The following is a 14642-nucleotide window of genomic DNA, read 5'->3' on the forward strand; positions in this document are numbered from 1 at the left end:
GTGCATCTCAACAGGTTTGTTTAAATGTTAGCATGTTGTGACAGAGGGTAGCTCCTGCAGTGAAGATACTTTTAACAGGTCAATATTAATAATAGTTTCCCTCCTAAATTGATAAAGAGTGTCGCGGTTTGCCCTAACCTGTTTTTTTCCTTACTACAGCATATGTCTGTTGCTCCCCTGTAAGATTAACACTGGAGCTGTAGCTTGGTCCAGGGGGAAAATGGCATATGATAGTATCTGCTGTATGAAAATGGCTTGTGAGGGACAAGTTTGTTCACTGTTGTCATTCATTACCTCCTAGGTAACTTAGCTTTGCAGCTGTCAATCTCAGTCATTTCATTAAGCATATCTTAGGAGAAACTTCAAATTCAGACAAAGGTCTGAAACACCTTTTTTTTTTTTTTTTTTTTTGACCAGGACTCTACACAGGAGAGTAAACCAGACTTTTATATTTGGCTTCAAATAATGCTGTCACCACAGATGTTCCACAGACTCCTAGCAGTGGCTCTTTTCCTGCTCCCCTGCAGTGCTCGAGGTAACCCAACACGCAAGTTCCTGGTGCCTGGTTTCAGGATCTCACCTGAAAAGGGGATAGCTCAAGGCTTTATATCAGGTACCTGCAGTTACCAGCTCCTTTTGTATTTACATGTACTGCTGTGTAACATCTTTATGCCTCATAAACCAAGTGCTATGCTGTGTGTATTGAAGTGGGTTCTACATGATGAAAAATAATCAGATCTTCATTAGTGTCCTGCATGAAGCAAGATAGATGTTCAAAGACTCAGAGGCTCAGTTCACATCAGGAAAAGGTTATATCGCTTTCCATAGCACAGGGCACAAAAAACTTGGTGCCAGGTGTGAGGGTGGAACTGTGAGTAAGTGCCTGAGGAGCCTGAGCAATGCTGTCTGCAGGCGCAAAGTAGCATGAATAAAAATAAAACCTACTGGGCAAGTACCAGTCTTTTGCCTGCACCGTCTCAAACATTTGTAGAGTAGATACTAACCCAGACTATTAATTCACATTTTCCAGCATTTCTGCTCCACAAGATGATGCCAAGAAGTTGTTTGGTATAGTAAAAAATTATTACTGTTTGAAATAACTCCCTATTTAAAACACAGCAATGAACTAACAGGTCAAATTGCAATAAGTGGTATTAGTTTCACACAATTATCTATGCCTTATCCTAAAAGCCAACATTTAAACAGCGAACTGAAGTGCATAATCTCTGATTTTGTTCTTAGGCTTCAAATCACTTCCTGGCAATGAAATGGGAGATGTCATCCTTCAAATAGAAGATCGGATTTCCAAACTTGAAAGAGGCAAGTTATCTACCTTTATTTACAGCCGTAGCATGATTAGGGGGCATAAGGAAAATGAGCAACAAAACGGCCTCTCGGGAAAAGGCAGAATTTTCAGAGTTTTCATTACATTTATGTTGTGTGTGCTGGCAGATAGAGATAACTGACAAACCGGGGGCAGGGGGCATTAGTTTTCTGTAAAAAGGGGGAGATGCCTTGCTAACAGGCCTGAAGTATGGCAGCAAACAAATCCAACTGTGACTAAAAGCTCTGCCTATGTGAAAGTGCCCCATGAGCATCTGTCATGTCCCTAATAGAAACTGAATGCCAAAGAAAAAAATCAATGCATTTACAAGCAGATCACATCTGAGATCGTACTTGCCCAAGGACTGACAACTATCTCTGTATTCTGCAAGCCATCACAGGGGGCCTGTGCAGTAGAAATAGACTCAGAGGGAATAATAGCGTACCTTATCTAAATGCAAAGATATGGCTTTTGGGGGTTGTCTCTTTTCTCCATGTGTAATCTGTGATTTTAAGCTTTCCTGTCCCTTAATTGGTTCTGGGTTTACCTTAAAGTTATGGAGGAAAGCAGGCAGTGGGAATTACAATTGGCAGCAAACTAACCACAAAGCAATGCACAAAGGAAAGATTAACAGCTTCCACCTGTTCTTGCAGTCCTCCACTTGGAAGGAATGATAACAGCATCTGAAGGAAAAATATTTGCTACCAATGGGAAAACTGCTGATTTCCACACCACAGTGAAAACATGTGAAGAGGCTGGGGGGTCTATTGCTACTCCAAGGAACGCAGGCGAGAACAATGCCATTCTGTACTTCGTGAAGCAGTTCAATAGGTACGCCTACCTAGGGATAAAGGAATCTCTAATTCCAGGCAAATTCCAGTTCCTGGATGGTGCTGAACCAAGCTATACCAACTGGCATTCAAACGAGCCTTCAGGCAAAGGGGAAGAGGAGTGCGTGGAGATGTACACCGATGGCACTTGGAATAACAAAAAGTGCAACCAGAATCGCCTTACTGTCTGCCAGTTCTAGCACTTCCTGCTGCTGCTGCCTGACAGGGTCCCTGGAGTTGTCTCTCCCACCCCTTGCGTCTTGATGTGTAGCTAGTGAACTAAGATAAAAGACAAAAAAAAAAAAAATAAAAGTCACTTTCCCAGCCTGATCTGGCTTTTGAACTAATACCATCCATGAAGAGACTCCTCGTAATGAGAGCAGGGACTATTTTGTCTGGTCTCTTACTGAAGGTCCAATGCTGCTGACTCTTTGTACAAGGGTTCCTACGCTCTTGTCAACTGCTGACTTTTCACAAGAGAAAAAAGTAGATATCTTGAGCACATACCTAAAGCGACTCACAGCTACAAAGGCTTTCAATCCCCTGTAACCACAAGCCTTAAAGTTGTATTGTGATCCCCTTAGTTCCCAGATTCCCCTCACCAAACCCACCCTTGCAAACAGCTGCTACCACAGCTGTTGCTCAGCCTGCATTTCTCCAGGCCTCTTCACCTGCAGCAGATTCCCTGAAAGAAGAAGTAAGCAGTGCTGCTAGGCAGGCACAGGGCTATCAGCTCAAGGGGGTCTCACCCATCCTAATGTTTCCCATGGGAAAGCTTTAGAACCAGCAGTCTTTAATCCTCTATATGAGGATTAAAAACAGTGGCCAGAAGCCACTTGGCTTGAGCACCTCTAGCAACTCCTAATGCCTTTCCAGACAGTGTTAGCAGGACAAGAGGACCAACATTTCATGCCATGTGGGACAAGGTGGGGAAGAAAACACACAGGAGCCAAGATGATACAGTGCCCATGGAGTTTGGTGAGATCAGCAGAGCCAGGGGAAGGTCAAGCTATTTAAGCCAAAACATGGATGGAGTCAGATACCCACCCCTGGTTTCTAGGCATCACTGGCAGTTTCAGAGCTGTGTAAATCTTGCGCAGCATTTCCCTGGGGCCAGGTCTGGCAAACGTGTTTCAGAGGCCACCTGTATTCTGTGCTCATTGTAGAAGCCACTCAGAGCTAATCCCCTCCAGTGCAAGCTAAATGATTGTTTAAAACAAAGCTTTTATAATAGCCTTACTGCTGAGGTCCAAGCTCCTACCAAAGTTGGGCATTCCCATGAACAGAGGAAGAGCTGGGCAGTGCAATGGAAGCACCCAGAGATGGCTATGATTTTTTTTCCTTCCTCCTGGGCAGTTGACTCCAGCAGAGCTTAGAGACCATAGGCTCGGCATAAGCTCCACAGAGACATGGCACAAAGCCCAGCTGACCATTAAGGCACACCTCCATACACACCTGGCCAAACAGCTCGCTATCAGCTGCACCCACTCGCAAGAGCTTTCCTAGTCCCAGCGCAGTCAGAGGGAGCCAACCATGCAGGCCTAGAGCCAAACCAGCTCCTCATTCCCCCTGGGTGACAGGGAGACCAAACTGTCAACATATAAAGGTAAGCGGGGGGAGGAAGGCAAGCTCACAGCCAGTGCTAATGCTGGGGCCAGAGAGGGGGCTGCCTGCAGCCCCATAGCCATGCACATCCCTGCACTTCCAGAGCAGCAACTGGCTGTGTATGGCAATGCTGAGCCGGTGTAAGTGCAGTTACTGGAGTATTTGGGTACACATTCTCACCACTTGCTCTATGGAAAGGTACCAATCTTCCCAGCTTCAGTTCAGTGCTTCGCTTGCTGTCATGACCTGCAAAGCAGCCATGCTGCTATTCTCTGCAAACCAAGCAATTTATCTTACAGGTATTTACTTTGGACGAGAAACACTACAGGACCAATGTCAGGCCAAGACACCTTTCTGCCTGGATAATTTGCTGTCTGCAGGTGGTTTGCGTCAACAAGGTACCCAATTATTCACTGTGGTAATACTCAGACTGCTAATCACAGCAATGCATATGAAATAGGACTGCTTTCCTGTTGCTGGAATGGTAAAAGTATCCAAACCTATAAAAAGAAGTGTTTTTAGAGCACAGTCCTCCATTTATGCAACACACCCATCTAGCATGCAATAAGAATCACAAGCTGCTAACTAGAGTACTGTTTCTGGGCATCACAGTCACAACCTAAACCATCGAATCCTTTCATATTAGGTCTAGGTAGACTATTACGTAGCTTCGCTAACCGAGGTCAAAACAGATATGTGGAGGGAAAACGGGGAACCAAGAGTTCGCAGGCACTGTTTCACTTTCAAACTATACTCTTACTCAGAAATGTTTTACAGTTTACCAGTAACTGTATGCACCCACCAGCTCACCCGCCCACAGCCTTCAGCCTTGCGTGACTCCTGTTGCGAAACCACCTCTGCCACAAGCACTAGGAAACAGGAGCACAGGCATCACCTCGTGCAGTAGTTTTCCACTCGTATTTTGATACAGGTTAGGAAGCTTACAGCGAGTAACACCAGCCTGAGAATGAGGTTCAACCCTCACTGACAGTAAAAGATAAGGTAAGGTTTTATTTTATGTTGCCTCTCTTGGAAACCTAGGCCTCAGTATCAGAACATCACCTTGCTTATCTGCAGGGGTTACAGAATCATGCCAAAGGCAGAACAAATTAAAAGTATGTAAAAGAAAATGGGCGTCTAGGGAACACATGCCATGGCAGAAACGCGTGCCCAATATTTGGGCACGTTTGCCCCACAGACTCCCAGGAAGAGGGTAAGGTATTTAGTGTTACCCTGCAGCTACAGATGCTTATGCTGTCCAGTCACTCTAGCTGTGGTTCCAGATGAGGATGTAAAACCTCAACCAAAGGAAGTACTGTGCCTCAATTCAGTCCCTCCAGCAACCCTGCCAAAAGCAGATGGGTCTGGAACCAGTAGGCCTGACCTGAAAAGCCAATCAGTATGGCATTTGACACCTATGTCATTCATTTCCAAAATCTGACTGAGAGGGCAGCAGAGAATCCTCTGTAAAAGGTGCTGTAAAAAGACGGGACGCCCAAGGCTAGAGTAGTCAGTAATGAGTACCTCAGTATTACTTTCTGAAACCTTTACAAAAATATTTTAAAAACCTATTCTGCTTGATTATAACAATGAACACCAGCTGCACCTTACATGACTGTATCAGTGTGCTGACAAGCCAAACTAATGTGCCTCAAATATCTCAGCCAGCGGAGAGTACCACTTCCAGAGGCGATGGTCACAACACTGCAGCACTGAGCAGAGGTAAGAGGGTCAGTTGTTAGCAGCTGTGCAAGGCCACCCCCACACCAGTGAAGAGTAGAGCCTGAACTGCATAGCAAAACCCCTGATGAGGTTTCCATGAGCTTCCTACTCCCTGTAATAAATAACACAGCCGTGATTTGTCAAATACTTAAAAGGTAAGCTCATAAGTAGCAAATGTTGAGCCAAACTACAGTGTTGGGAGTCAGGTGGCTCAACCCCCTGAACGTGCAACAACCCTAGGGGTGTCAGCCTTCATACTCTGAAGGCTATCCATGCTCTCAGGTAATAACTGAGCCTCTGACTGGTTGTCAACAGAACAGTGACTTTGAGAAATTATGATTTTTACAGAGAATGCCCAAGGTGGTTTCTGGGCAGAAAAAGAGCCATCACCAATCACCTCCAAGTGACTGTCTGCTAAAGCAGCTCAAGGACATGTGACCAAGCAGGGTGTTATTTTACCGGTCCCAAGCAAACCGTAGTCAATGCAGAAATGCCTCACCCTTAGCTTTGAAAAGGATTGTGCCACTTTAAGAACCAGCAAGCGGGAGGCGGTGCAGGCACTGCTGTACAAACAAGTACCTGTGCACTGCCGCACACCTCGGCTCTGGGGCCTGCCACCCTCACGATCCCCAGCAGGTCCAGCACGGCTCCAGTGCCCACCCAGGCTGCCTGACAAGAGGATGGAAGCCCAGGCAAACCTACTCAATTTCATCGGTGAGACTTGCAACACACTGCAGGGACACTAACAAGGTAAGAGTGGATGGAAAGGAGCGAAATTCTTACAGGAGCATTCACAAGTGTTGCTCCATCTGCATCACACCTCAGGGAAAGTTAGTTAGAACTTATTTCCCATAGCCAAAATGTAAAGTTTCTGTTCATGTATTTAATGTTAAGCTCACTACCATCAAAAGAGTCAGTTTGCTAAACAGGTGATTATGCTAGCAAGCACACTGCATAAAACAAGGCTTTATTTTCCTTTTAAAGTTAGCAGACCAGGAGCTTGCAAGAGTCTGTCCAAAAGCATTTAAACAGTTGTGGATAGGCAATGCGTGTGTGGCATACAGGCGTATGTAGCCCTCTGCAGTACTGTTAAGAGTGAAAAAACTAACAAACCTGCCAGGAACTAAGACAACAAAAACACCTTGCTAGGTGAAATATGGAGGGGAAAAAAAAAAACTTGCATGTCCAAAGCAAGTCATGCACATTTATTTTGAATGGCAGGGAGTCTGCTGTTTCATTTTAACTTTCAGTTTAGGTAGCTGCCTCTGTGAAAAATAAGATGAAAGGTACTGCAACTAAAGGCACCAGCAGCCAAATACCCGTGTTCTGAGCTGCTTTGGTGTTATTAAATGAGCTCTATCTTCATGATGTCTAAGATTACATAAACTAGATTAGAGATTGGTAGCCAAACCTCTCGGTAAGATTTTTTCTACTAAATGTGTCTTTTGAGAATTTACTCACAGTGCTAGATTGGTTTTAGATTAATCAATCAGACAACATTACAGCTTGCTGTAGAAAGATCGAAATCCTTGTAAAACTGAATGCTGAAGTAGTTGTTGTAAGTAGCACTTCATGCAGTTGTTACTTGTAGAGGCGAATCTGCGCTGCAAGCCAAATCAGAGAGTTTTCTTAAAATTTTATGATTCAGTGCATTTGCAGAGCACTCGTGGTTTGAAAGTGTAGGACCTTTAGGGATGAGTGCAGTTTGATCTTTCAGGTGTTATAGAGGTCAAATGTGGCCCTTTCTCCAAGCTGCTAAACTGATTGATTTAATTTCTGGATTTTTCAGGAGCTTTAAGTGGCACTTTTACAGTGATAGGTTTCCTGATCATCACCCTCATTTCTAGTTTAGAAGTGCGTGAGAACCTCAGGTTTCAGAACCTTTCACATTCCTACTCTTTGCTACCTCTGGCCTCAGGTCAGAAAAGCAGCATAGGGATTTACCTTTCTGCAGTCACACAGTGTCGCAAGGCAGACTAGGGACACTGCAGCAGTGACTGCCTCTCCAAAAAATTGAGTGGCCATGTCGAATCTTTAAATGTCGATAGGATGCTGGCAGCTATGATCAAGAAGCAGCGCACAGTAATACTCATTTGCTCCACTTGAAGTGCAAAGGGTTTGACCAGAGAGTGAGGAGAGCAGCAAGCAGAACAAGGTCATCATTGAGGGTTCAGCCCTTTTGACCTGTTGTTCCATTAAAACAAGGGCTTGCCGAGGTGTTCACATATGCAAAACAGGAAGCCTTCTGCAGCTACAGCTGTGCCAAAGCAACAGTTAACCCATGCATCTAGCTAGGTAGCTCGCACATCTAGGTGGTAAAACCCCTCCCGCAAGGAGCTGGAGGCCCTGTGCACACAAAACCGGAAACACAATACCAGATATGTGGTTTTATCTGATATTCTGAATCTGTGTACTGTAGCAGGACTGCCAGCATGCTAAAATAGCCAAAATGTAGGTGAAAGGAAATAACTAATATTAGGTCTTTAACATTTCATCTATTTTTTTTGCTTAGTACTGTCAGTCGTATTTTTACCTGCTGTTTGATGGTGGTTATCTCTGACAAGAAGGCAGACCAGGAGTTGAGCACTGCAGAGGTAGGGTTTGCTCTGTGTGCTTGCACAAAGTGGAGTGTGACCAAGGTATTCCCAAAAGCTGTCATGCAACCACACTTTTTGTAGACATTCTCTTTTTACTGTCTGCTCTGGTTTTAGTTTGTTTCCATATCAACGAAAATCCAAGCTCACACACCATAGGAATATGCTCATTCGGGTAGGGAAGGAAACTGGAAGGATAGATCCTCACGTAATAGTGAACAGCGCAATAGGGGCCTAGAGTCTTTATGGAAAACTTGTGGCTGATGTGTCGATCTGAAGGCCACAGTCCTTGATGCAGCCAGGTCTTCACAAGTGACAATAGGATAGAACCCCAGTGCTGCTGCCAAGAGTTTCCAGTAACATTAGAAAGAGGAGCCCTAGAGTAGGCCACCCTGCACAAAATTAAACACTGAATCCACCCATGTGGACATTAGTCAAGGGTCTAATTTCCTTGCTGTGCTCCCATAAATACTCAGTCACACAAGCCTCCATGCAAGTGTCAGGCCAAGGCATGGTCATGCCTGCCCTACAAATATTTATCAACAAGGGTTGTACTCTGGAAAAGGAGCACCGAGTACCTCACCAGTTAGGAATTTCTGTTGTCGCAAGCACTGAGGTGCCCCCCACCTGAGGTTATTTACCTACAGCAATCATGCAAGAGTCACAGGATTTACAGAAAACAGGTTCTTTCTGAAACCCTCTAACTAGGTGCCTAAACCTGAAATACTGTGTTAGGGAAGATGAGAAACTGCAGCCTTCCTCTTAGAAACGAAGATGAGGAAAGGCAAATAGCCCTTGTCCACAGTCTTTCTCATGTCCAACAGTCGTTTATTCAGACGCTTTTAGGGCAACACTGAAAGCTACAGCTACCAAAGAGAAAAACCTGATAGAAACAAGGGAATGTAACTTAATGTGCTCGTATGAAACAGGCCCTGTAGACCTCAATCCATTCAGTCTTTTAGTGGCTGCACTGTACTTTACAAGGCTCCTGAAAAGAGTTTAAAACTTGCTCTCTGTGTACCTAGAGGTTGGTCAGCAGCAGTAGACATGTGATCCTTCCAAGTAGAGAAAAAAAAATATTGCAGAACAGCCAGGTATTCTGAAGTTTGGAGGAGGAAGAGTTATATAAATAGATATTTGTGATGCCAATTCAGGTACCAGATCATCTTTCCACCACAGGCAAAGCATCTTCAGAGGACCCACAACTGAGAGCAAGGTGCAGACTGGGAGGCCAGCACCTCCCGCAAGCATCTCGTTCGGAGACCCTCTCTTGTTACAGTGACCCCACGAGCTTACGAGGGCTATGTGAAAGCTTTAACAATAGGTCTGTAAGTAGCAAACCAGCCCTTTTTGGTACAACAGAGTTGAAATCCTCACCATTTGGCCTCCTCACACTGGGGAGGAGTAACTTCCCATACCACCCCAGATGTGATAGGCAGGTAAGAACATTTGGATTTTCTTTTTTTTTTTTTTTTGTGAGCTAGGACTAGCAAAGGTAATCACAAGTAGCTTGGAGAAAAATGCAAGACGAGCAGAGGAAAAATAGCTATTTTTTAAGCACAGGTTCAGTGCAGCTGAAATCAAAGATAACGCTCTATATACAGCAATGCCAACAGTAGGCAGGACAAGCAGTCTTTTAAATAGTTTCAGCAGGTGGGGAAAGATGACAGAGTAGTTGCAAGGTAGAGGCCTTTACTATTCCTGAGAGTGAGTAAATTTGGGGGAAAATCTAGCGTATTCCTCAGTGTAAAACATTTTTGTAGTGTAGACACCAGATGTAATATGTTTACTGATGAGAATTTTAGTTGTCACAGAGCTTGCACAGCTCCAGTGTCTGTATTTTTTTCTGAAAGAGACTCAGCAGTGCTTTTAGATTTCTAGAGCAATTCCTTGGGTGACCATCAGTTTTTTTGTTTTTGTTTTTTTGTTTGTTTGTTTTTTTATTCAACCCCTCCTGTAATCAAACCTGAGAAGTTTAGAAAGTTAGTAGGGTTACCGGTTGTTTGGGAAGATTACTGAAGCACACAGCATGTGTGCCTCAAGTACAGACAATGAGACAAACACCTCATTATCTCAGAAGCAGCTCCAGATCTTATGCAGCCTCACAGAACGAAACAGGCCAGCTGACACCGACAGGCAACACTCAGGCAGGTCAAGGCCTCCAGCCTGAGTGACTGCTAATTGCCCAGCAATGCAGTTTGACAGATTTATTTTTCCAGACTATGTGCATCTGGGACATGTTCCAGTCATAAAAGTAACTTATTTACAATGCATCTTACTGAAAGGTATGTAAAAGAGCAATACTCATGGTAAGCATTTCCCACTCATCATATAGGGGGAGTCAGGAACAGTTCCTGACACACTGAGTCCTCAAAAGATCACAGGTGTGCAGGTGCAATTGCCTCTGCCATATCATCCTCACCACCATGTCCTGCCTGCAGAGCATTTTCGTTCCTCAGAAAGGCCAACTAAAGCTGACCCCTCCCAGTGTGCTTTCTCCCACAGACCTGCGTAGGGTTTTGTCCGACCTTCACGTTACTGCAACACAGCAACCATATCCAAGCAACCTATCCAGGCAAGACAAGGTCATCTGCACCGAGGGAAGAAGCAGAGGGTGCCTTCCTCTGGCGCTTCTACCACCAACGTGCTGAAGTACACCTCATCCTATTGTCTCAGTAGAGATAGAGAGCAGAGCCTGCCTTCATTCTCAGCATCCAGGATGCCATCTCTTTCCCACACAATGTGATATAATCCAACTGAAGATTACTGAAAGGTGGTTTTCCACCAGTTTAACTGGTGTGACGTCCTCAAACAGGCAGCATTCAAGGAAAGGGGTGGTCTCTCCACTCTCATCACCTGTAGCCTGCTGTGTGAGGCCCACCGAATACTCTATCTGGATGTTATCTCTCAGACATCTGCTGATGAGGGATTAGAATCACAGAAAAAGGGGGCTGGGGTTTCCTATGCAAACAGTAATGGAGTAGTAGCCTGTCTAAACAGAAGAACTGGAAGAGGGGAACAAGGAAGAGTGAAAGAAGCAGCAAGAATCAAAAAGAAACAGAGATGGAAACAAAAGCAGCAAGACAGACAAGAAAAGCCTAAGGGAGAAAAAGAGAGACCACAAGGTCAGAAATTAAGATATTTAAAGAACTAATAGATGGACAAGGACAACTGGGTGGAGGACAGAATGCCCAACTCTGATATTACCCATGCAGCTTGGCGTCAGGAACAAAGCAGTACAGGGCAGCTCCCCACGTAGCCCTTCTCCCACAACTGCCTCCCCTGCAGTGAGCAGCCTCACACACATGCTTACCCTCACACACCCACAGAGGGAAGAAGAAAAAAATGTCACACCAGAGGAAAGGTGAGGGTATCACAGGGGAACAGGCCTGGCGAGCAGCATTCCAGAGCCATCCTGCCACAGGCGTGCGCCTGGCCGGAAGGGAGGCCTTGCACATGCCTCAGGTGCTGAGCTAGGGGAGCTTCACCCATACCCTCCAGCACATTCTCCAGTTTGTCAGAGTGGGCAGTAGTCGGAGGTGTAAAACCTAGCATGAGCTTTCAAGGGCTGAAGATTCTGGAAAGGTCTTGGTAGTGCTGCAAGGCAGGCAGAGCCACAGCAGGGTCTGGAAGGAGACCAGGCTTTCTGCTAAGCCTCTTTCCCTCCAGAAAAGATGGAGCCAGCACCTCAAATAGAGAGGTTATAGGTACAAAGGTGTTGACACCAGAGAGCAAAGGTGTGACACAAGAGTAGCAGAGTCCTGCACGGTTAGCAGTGCAGCAAAGCTCCAGCTAGAGTCTGCCTAGCAGGCTGCTAGCCTTTGTTAGGGAGTATCATCACAAAAACAAGCCCTGCAGGGTGTGGTACTATAAACCTGATGCCTCTCCTCACAGACCTCCGTATAGAGGCCCTAACTATGGATGATTTTAATGCTTTAAAGTCAGGTACAAAAGTGTTGGCAGCGTGTTTGGTTCCAAAGGGACATTTGTTTCTACATCTTCCAAATAAATATACTTCCTCAGTGTCACTTATGTCTTACACCTCCCGTATATATCAGGATTTATTGACCAAAACACCACCCCCCTCCACATCCCCACTGTGAGTAGCCAAAGATAAACCTTGGACGTCCTGCAGAGAAGGCCAGGCTGCGGGCTGCACCACCGTCCCTCAGGAAACCTCCTCACAGGCAGTATGGGCAAGGGGCTCTGGGAAAGGCCTGCCACTGCCCAACCGCCCCTTTTAAATGTGTCACGGCCCTCAGGTGTGTGGGCTGGTGCCGAGGTGCTGCAGGCAGCCCTCGGTGGACTAGGGCACACCTGTAAGCAGTCCTTTCTCCTTGCCTCAAAACAAATATGATTGATTAAACCCCTTCCTAACCACTCTGCTTCTCTCTCTCCTGCTGTCATGAGGCAGCAGCTTTGCTTCTGCTCTGGAAGTACCTGCCATGGCCTGACTGCCAAACCTCCTCACGTGGTCAGTCAAAAGCATTTCAAACAAACAAGAAGGAATTTCATACAGATCTAATGGTTTCATTAAAGGTTAGCCCCATGGTAACATACCAGGCGGTATTTCTAATAGCTTACAATATATTGCATTGCGTATCTAAATAAAGAACTAATAGGAGTATTATCTATCAATCAGAGAAAAGTAATAGTTAGGGGGGTTGTTTTTCCTACCCTAATATTCGCCCTATAGTCATTATTGATATAAATACAAATATAATATAAAAAATATATAATATATATAATACATAAAAATACATATAAAATAAATATAAAAATATATAATGACTGTATATATAAATATATATAATATATAATTTATAGAAATACCACCTGGTACATTACCATGGGACTAACTAAATAATAATTAACGTAAATATTCTTTGTTAGATACCATTCCTGATATCTACATTATACAGTATACAATATAAATCCCATATATTACATTACTATATGTATTATGTACTATAGGTTTTACTATATGTATGTATTATTTATATTACAAATTACACTATTTATTACATATTTATATATATACATATATTTCATTTTATTAAAATATATCTGCAGTCATCCATAACACACACTGTTCTTTACTGAGCACCCATTGCTGTTCTCTGTCAAGCATGCTTTCTAAAGCCTATTTTAGGAAACTTTAGGAAAGGGGAAAGGAAAAAGAAAAAAAAAAAAACATAAACTAAAATACATTAAAATATAATAAATAAAATTAATAATACATTCAATAAAATGATGTCTCACAGAGCACCCTTCCTTTCATCCTATCCTCTGCTTTAGCTTCAGTAGATGCCAGCATACCTTTGTGTGACGGTGCTCCTGGTGGGGGAGGCCTTATACTGAGACCATTTGAACAGGTCATTGGCCAAGGCTTGCACTACAGTCAGACACAGCCTTGTGGGGCACGTGTCAGTATGGTGTCTTACACCTCAGTCAGCCACTGCTCCTTCGCAGTGGCTCTCAAGGGAACAAAGGCTGACAACAAAAAGAGAGACAACATGCTCCTCTGGGGCCTGCAGCCAGCAAAAGTGGGCTTATTCCTCAGGACAAGGCTTACGAAGTGAGAGACGTGACTGACTGCCCCCAAGAGGTCAGACTCCCTACCTCACCAAGACCAAGAGGGGCTCCATTTTGTTTCGCTGGTCAGTTGTGCTGACTGACACACATATTGCTCTACCTGATGTGCAACACAGTGCGGTCCACCCAGTCAATTGTGTTTCAGATCAAGTTGGACAAAACTACATCAGGACCCCACATCCTTATAATGCTTTGCTGGACAGCTGGCCACAGACAGGTCCTGGGAAAAGCTTTCGGGAAAAGTACTCCCAGGTGGTGTCTCATCTTGATGCCAGTTGGAACGAATCCATCTGTGAGCCAGTCTTTACTGCAGAGAAACACAATCTGCCTCCCACCTCCTGTCCCTGTCCTTCTCCTCAGACACTTTGCCGGCTCTACTCACTAATATCAGGTTCAGTTGCCTGCTTGGTGGGCAATGTATTTGTTAGATAACTACTGAAAAGTGACTAGCACTACTAATTTCCAGAGCAGTAACGTCTTTATTCTACTAACTGTGGTCCGTCTGGGGAAGATGTTCTCCCCCTCCGCCCCATGACACACTTTTACTTTCCCCCTCGCATGCTGATGAGAAAACACGCACGAACAAAGCCGGTGCTCCACTCTGAGAAGTGACATTAGGAACTAGATTCAGAAGTCCTATACCTGCCATTTCTATAATGCCATCCAGCCCTGCCATTGCTTGCCTGCCCGACACATCATGACTGACTTCACACCTCTGTTTCATATTCCTTTGCTAGGTACTACAAACACATCTATGCCGTCGTATTTGAAAGCAAGTAATGCAGTGTGCTTTTTCCTTTACAGCTTCCAACTCTGGACATGGAGGAAACGGTGGTGAAAACCATCCTTGCGCCATGGGAAATACTGCTGGTCATTTCTGCTACGGTACTGACCATGACCTTCCTTATGGTCCTGCCCCCCGCAGCACTGGTGATCTGGAGAATGCGGCGTCTGCCTCAGATCTCGCTGCAA

At 44.8% G+C, this 14642-nt stretch overlaps 1 protein-coding gene and 1 long non-coding RNA gene across 4 annotated transcripts; both read left to right on the forward strand.

Moving 5' to 3' along the window:
• The first annotated feature begins 420 nt into the window (after window positions 1–420).
• Window positions 421–2508, forward strand: LOC309880455 (pulmonary surfactant-associated protein A-like). Of its 2 annotated transcripts, none has more exons than XM_082765421.1 (3): window positions 421–535; window positions 1243–1320; window positions 1978–2508. In XM_082765421.1, the coding sequence occupies exons 1-3, from the start codon at window positions 466–468 to the stop codon at window positions 2352–2354; spliced, it is 525 nt and encodes a 174-aa protein (XP_082621547.1). In that variant the 5' UTR covers window positions 421–465; the 3' UTR covers window positions 2355–2508. The 2 variants fall into 2 exon arrangements, with proteins under 2 accessions (XP_082621547.1, XP_082621546.1); XM_082765420.1 differs by having other exon boundaries at window positions 421–613; window positions 1978–2507.
• Window positions 2509–3635: 1127 nt separating this feature from the next.
• LOC309880207 lies at window positions 3636–14611 on the forward strand. 2 transcript variants are annotated; one of them, XR_014317920.1, is made up of 7 exons: window positions 3636–3760; window positions 4059–4157; window positions 4691–4761; window positions 5424–5481; window positions 5830–6231; window positions 10581–11200; window positions 14475–14611. It is a non-coding gene; the product is annotated as an uncharacterized lncRNA (long non-coding RNA). The 2 variants fall into 2 exon arrangements; XR_014317921.1 differs by lacking the exon at window positions 5424–5481.
• The last annotated feature ends 31 nt before the right edge of the window (window positions 14612–14642 follow it).

The sequence above is a fragment of the Aythya marila genome (genome assembly GCF_965140915.1).
Source record: "Aythya marila genome assembly, chromosome: 7".
Lineage (NCBI taxonomy): Eukaryota > Metazoa > Chordata > Aves > Anseriformes > Anatidae > Aythya > Aythya marila.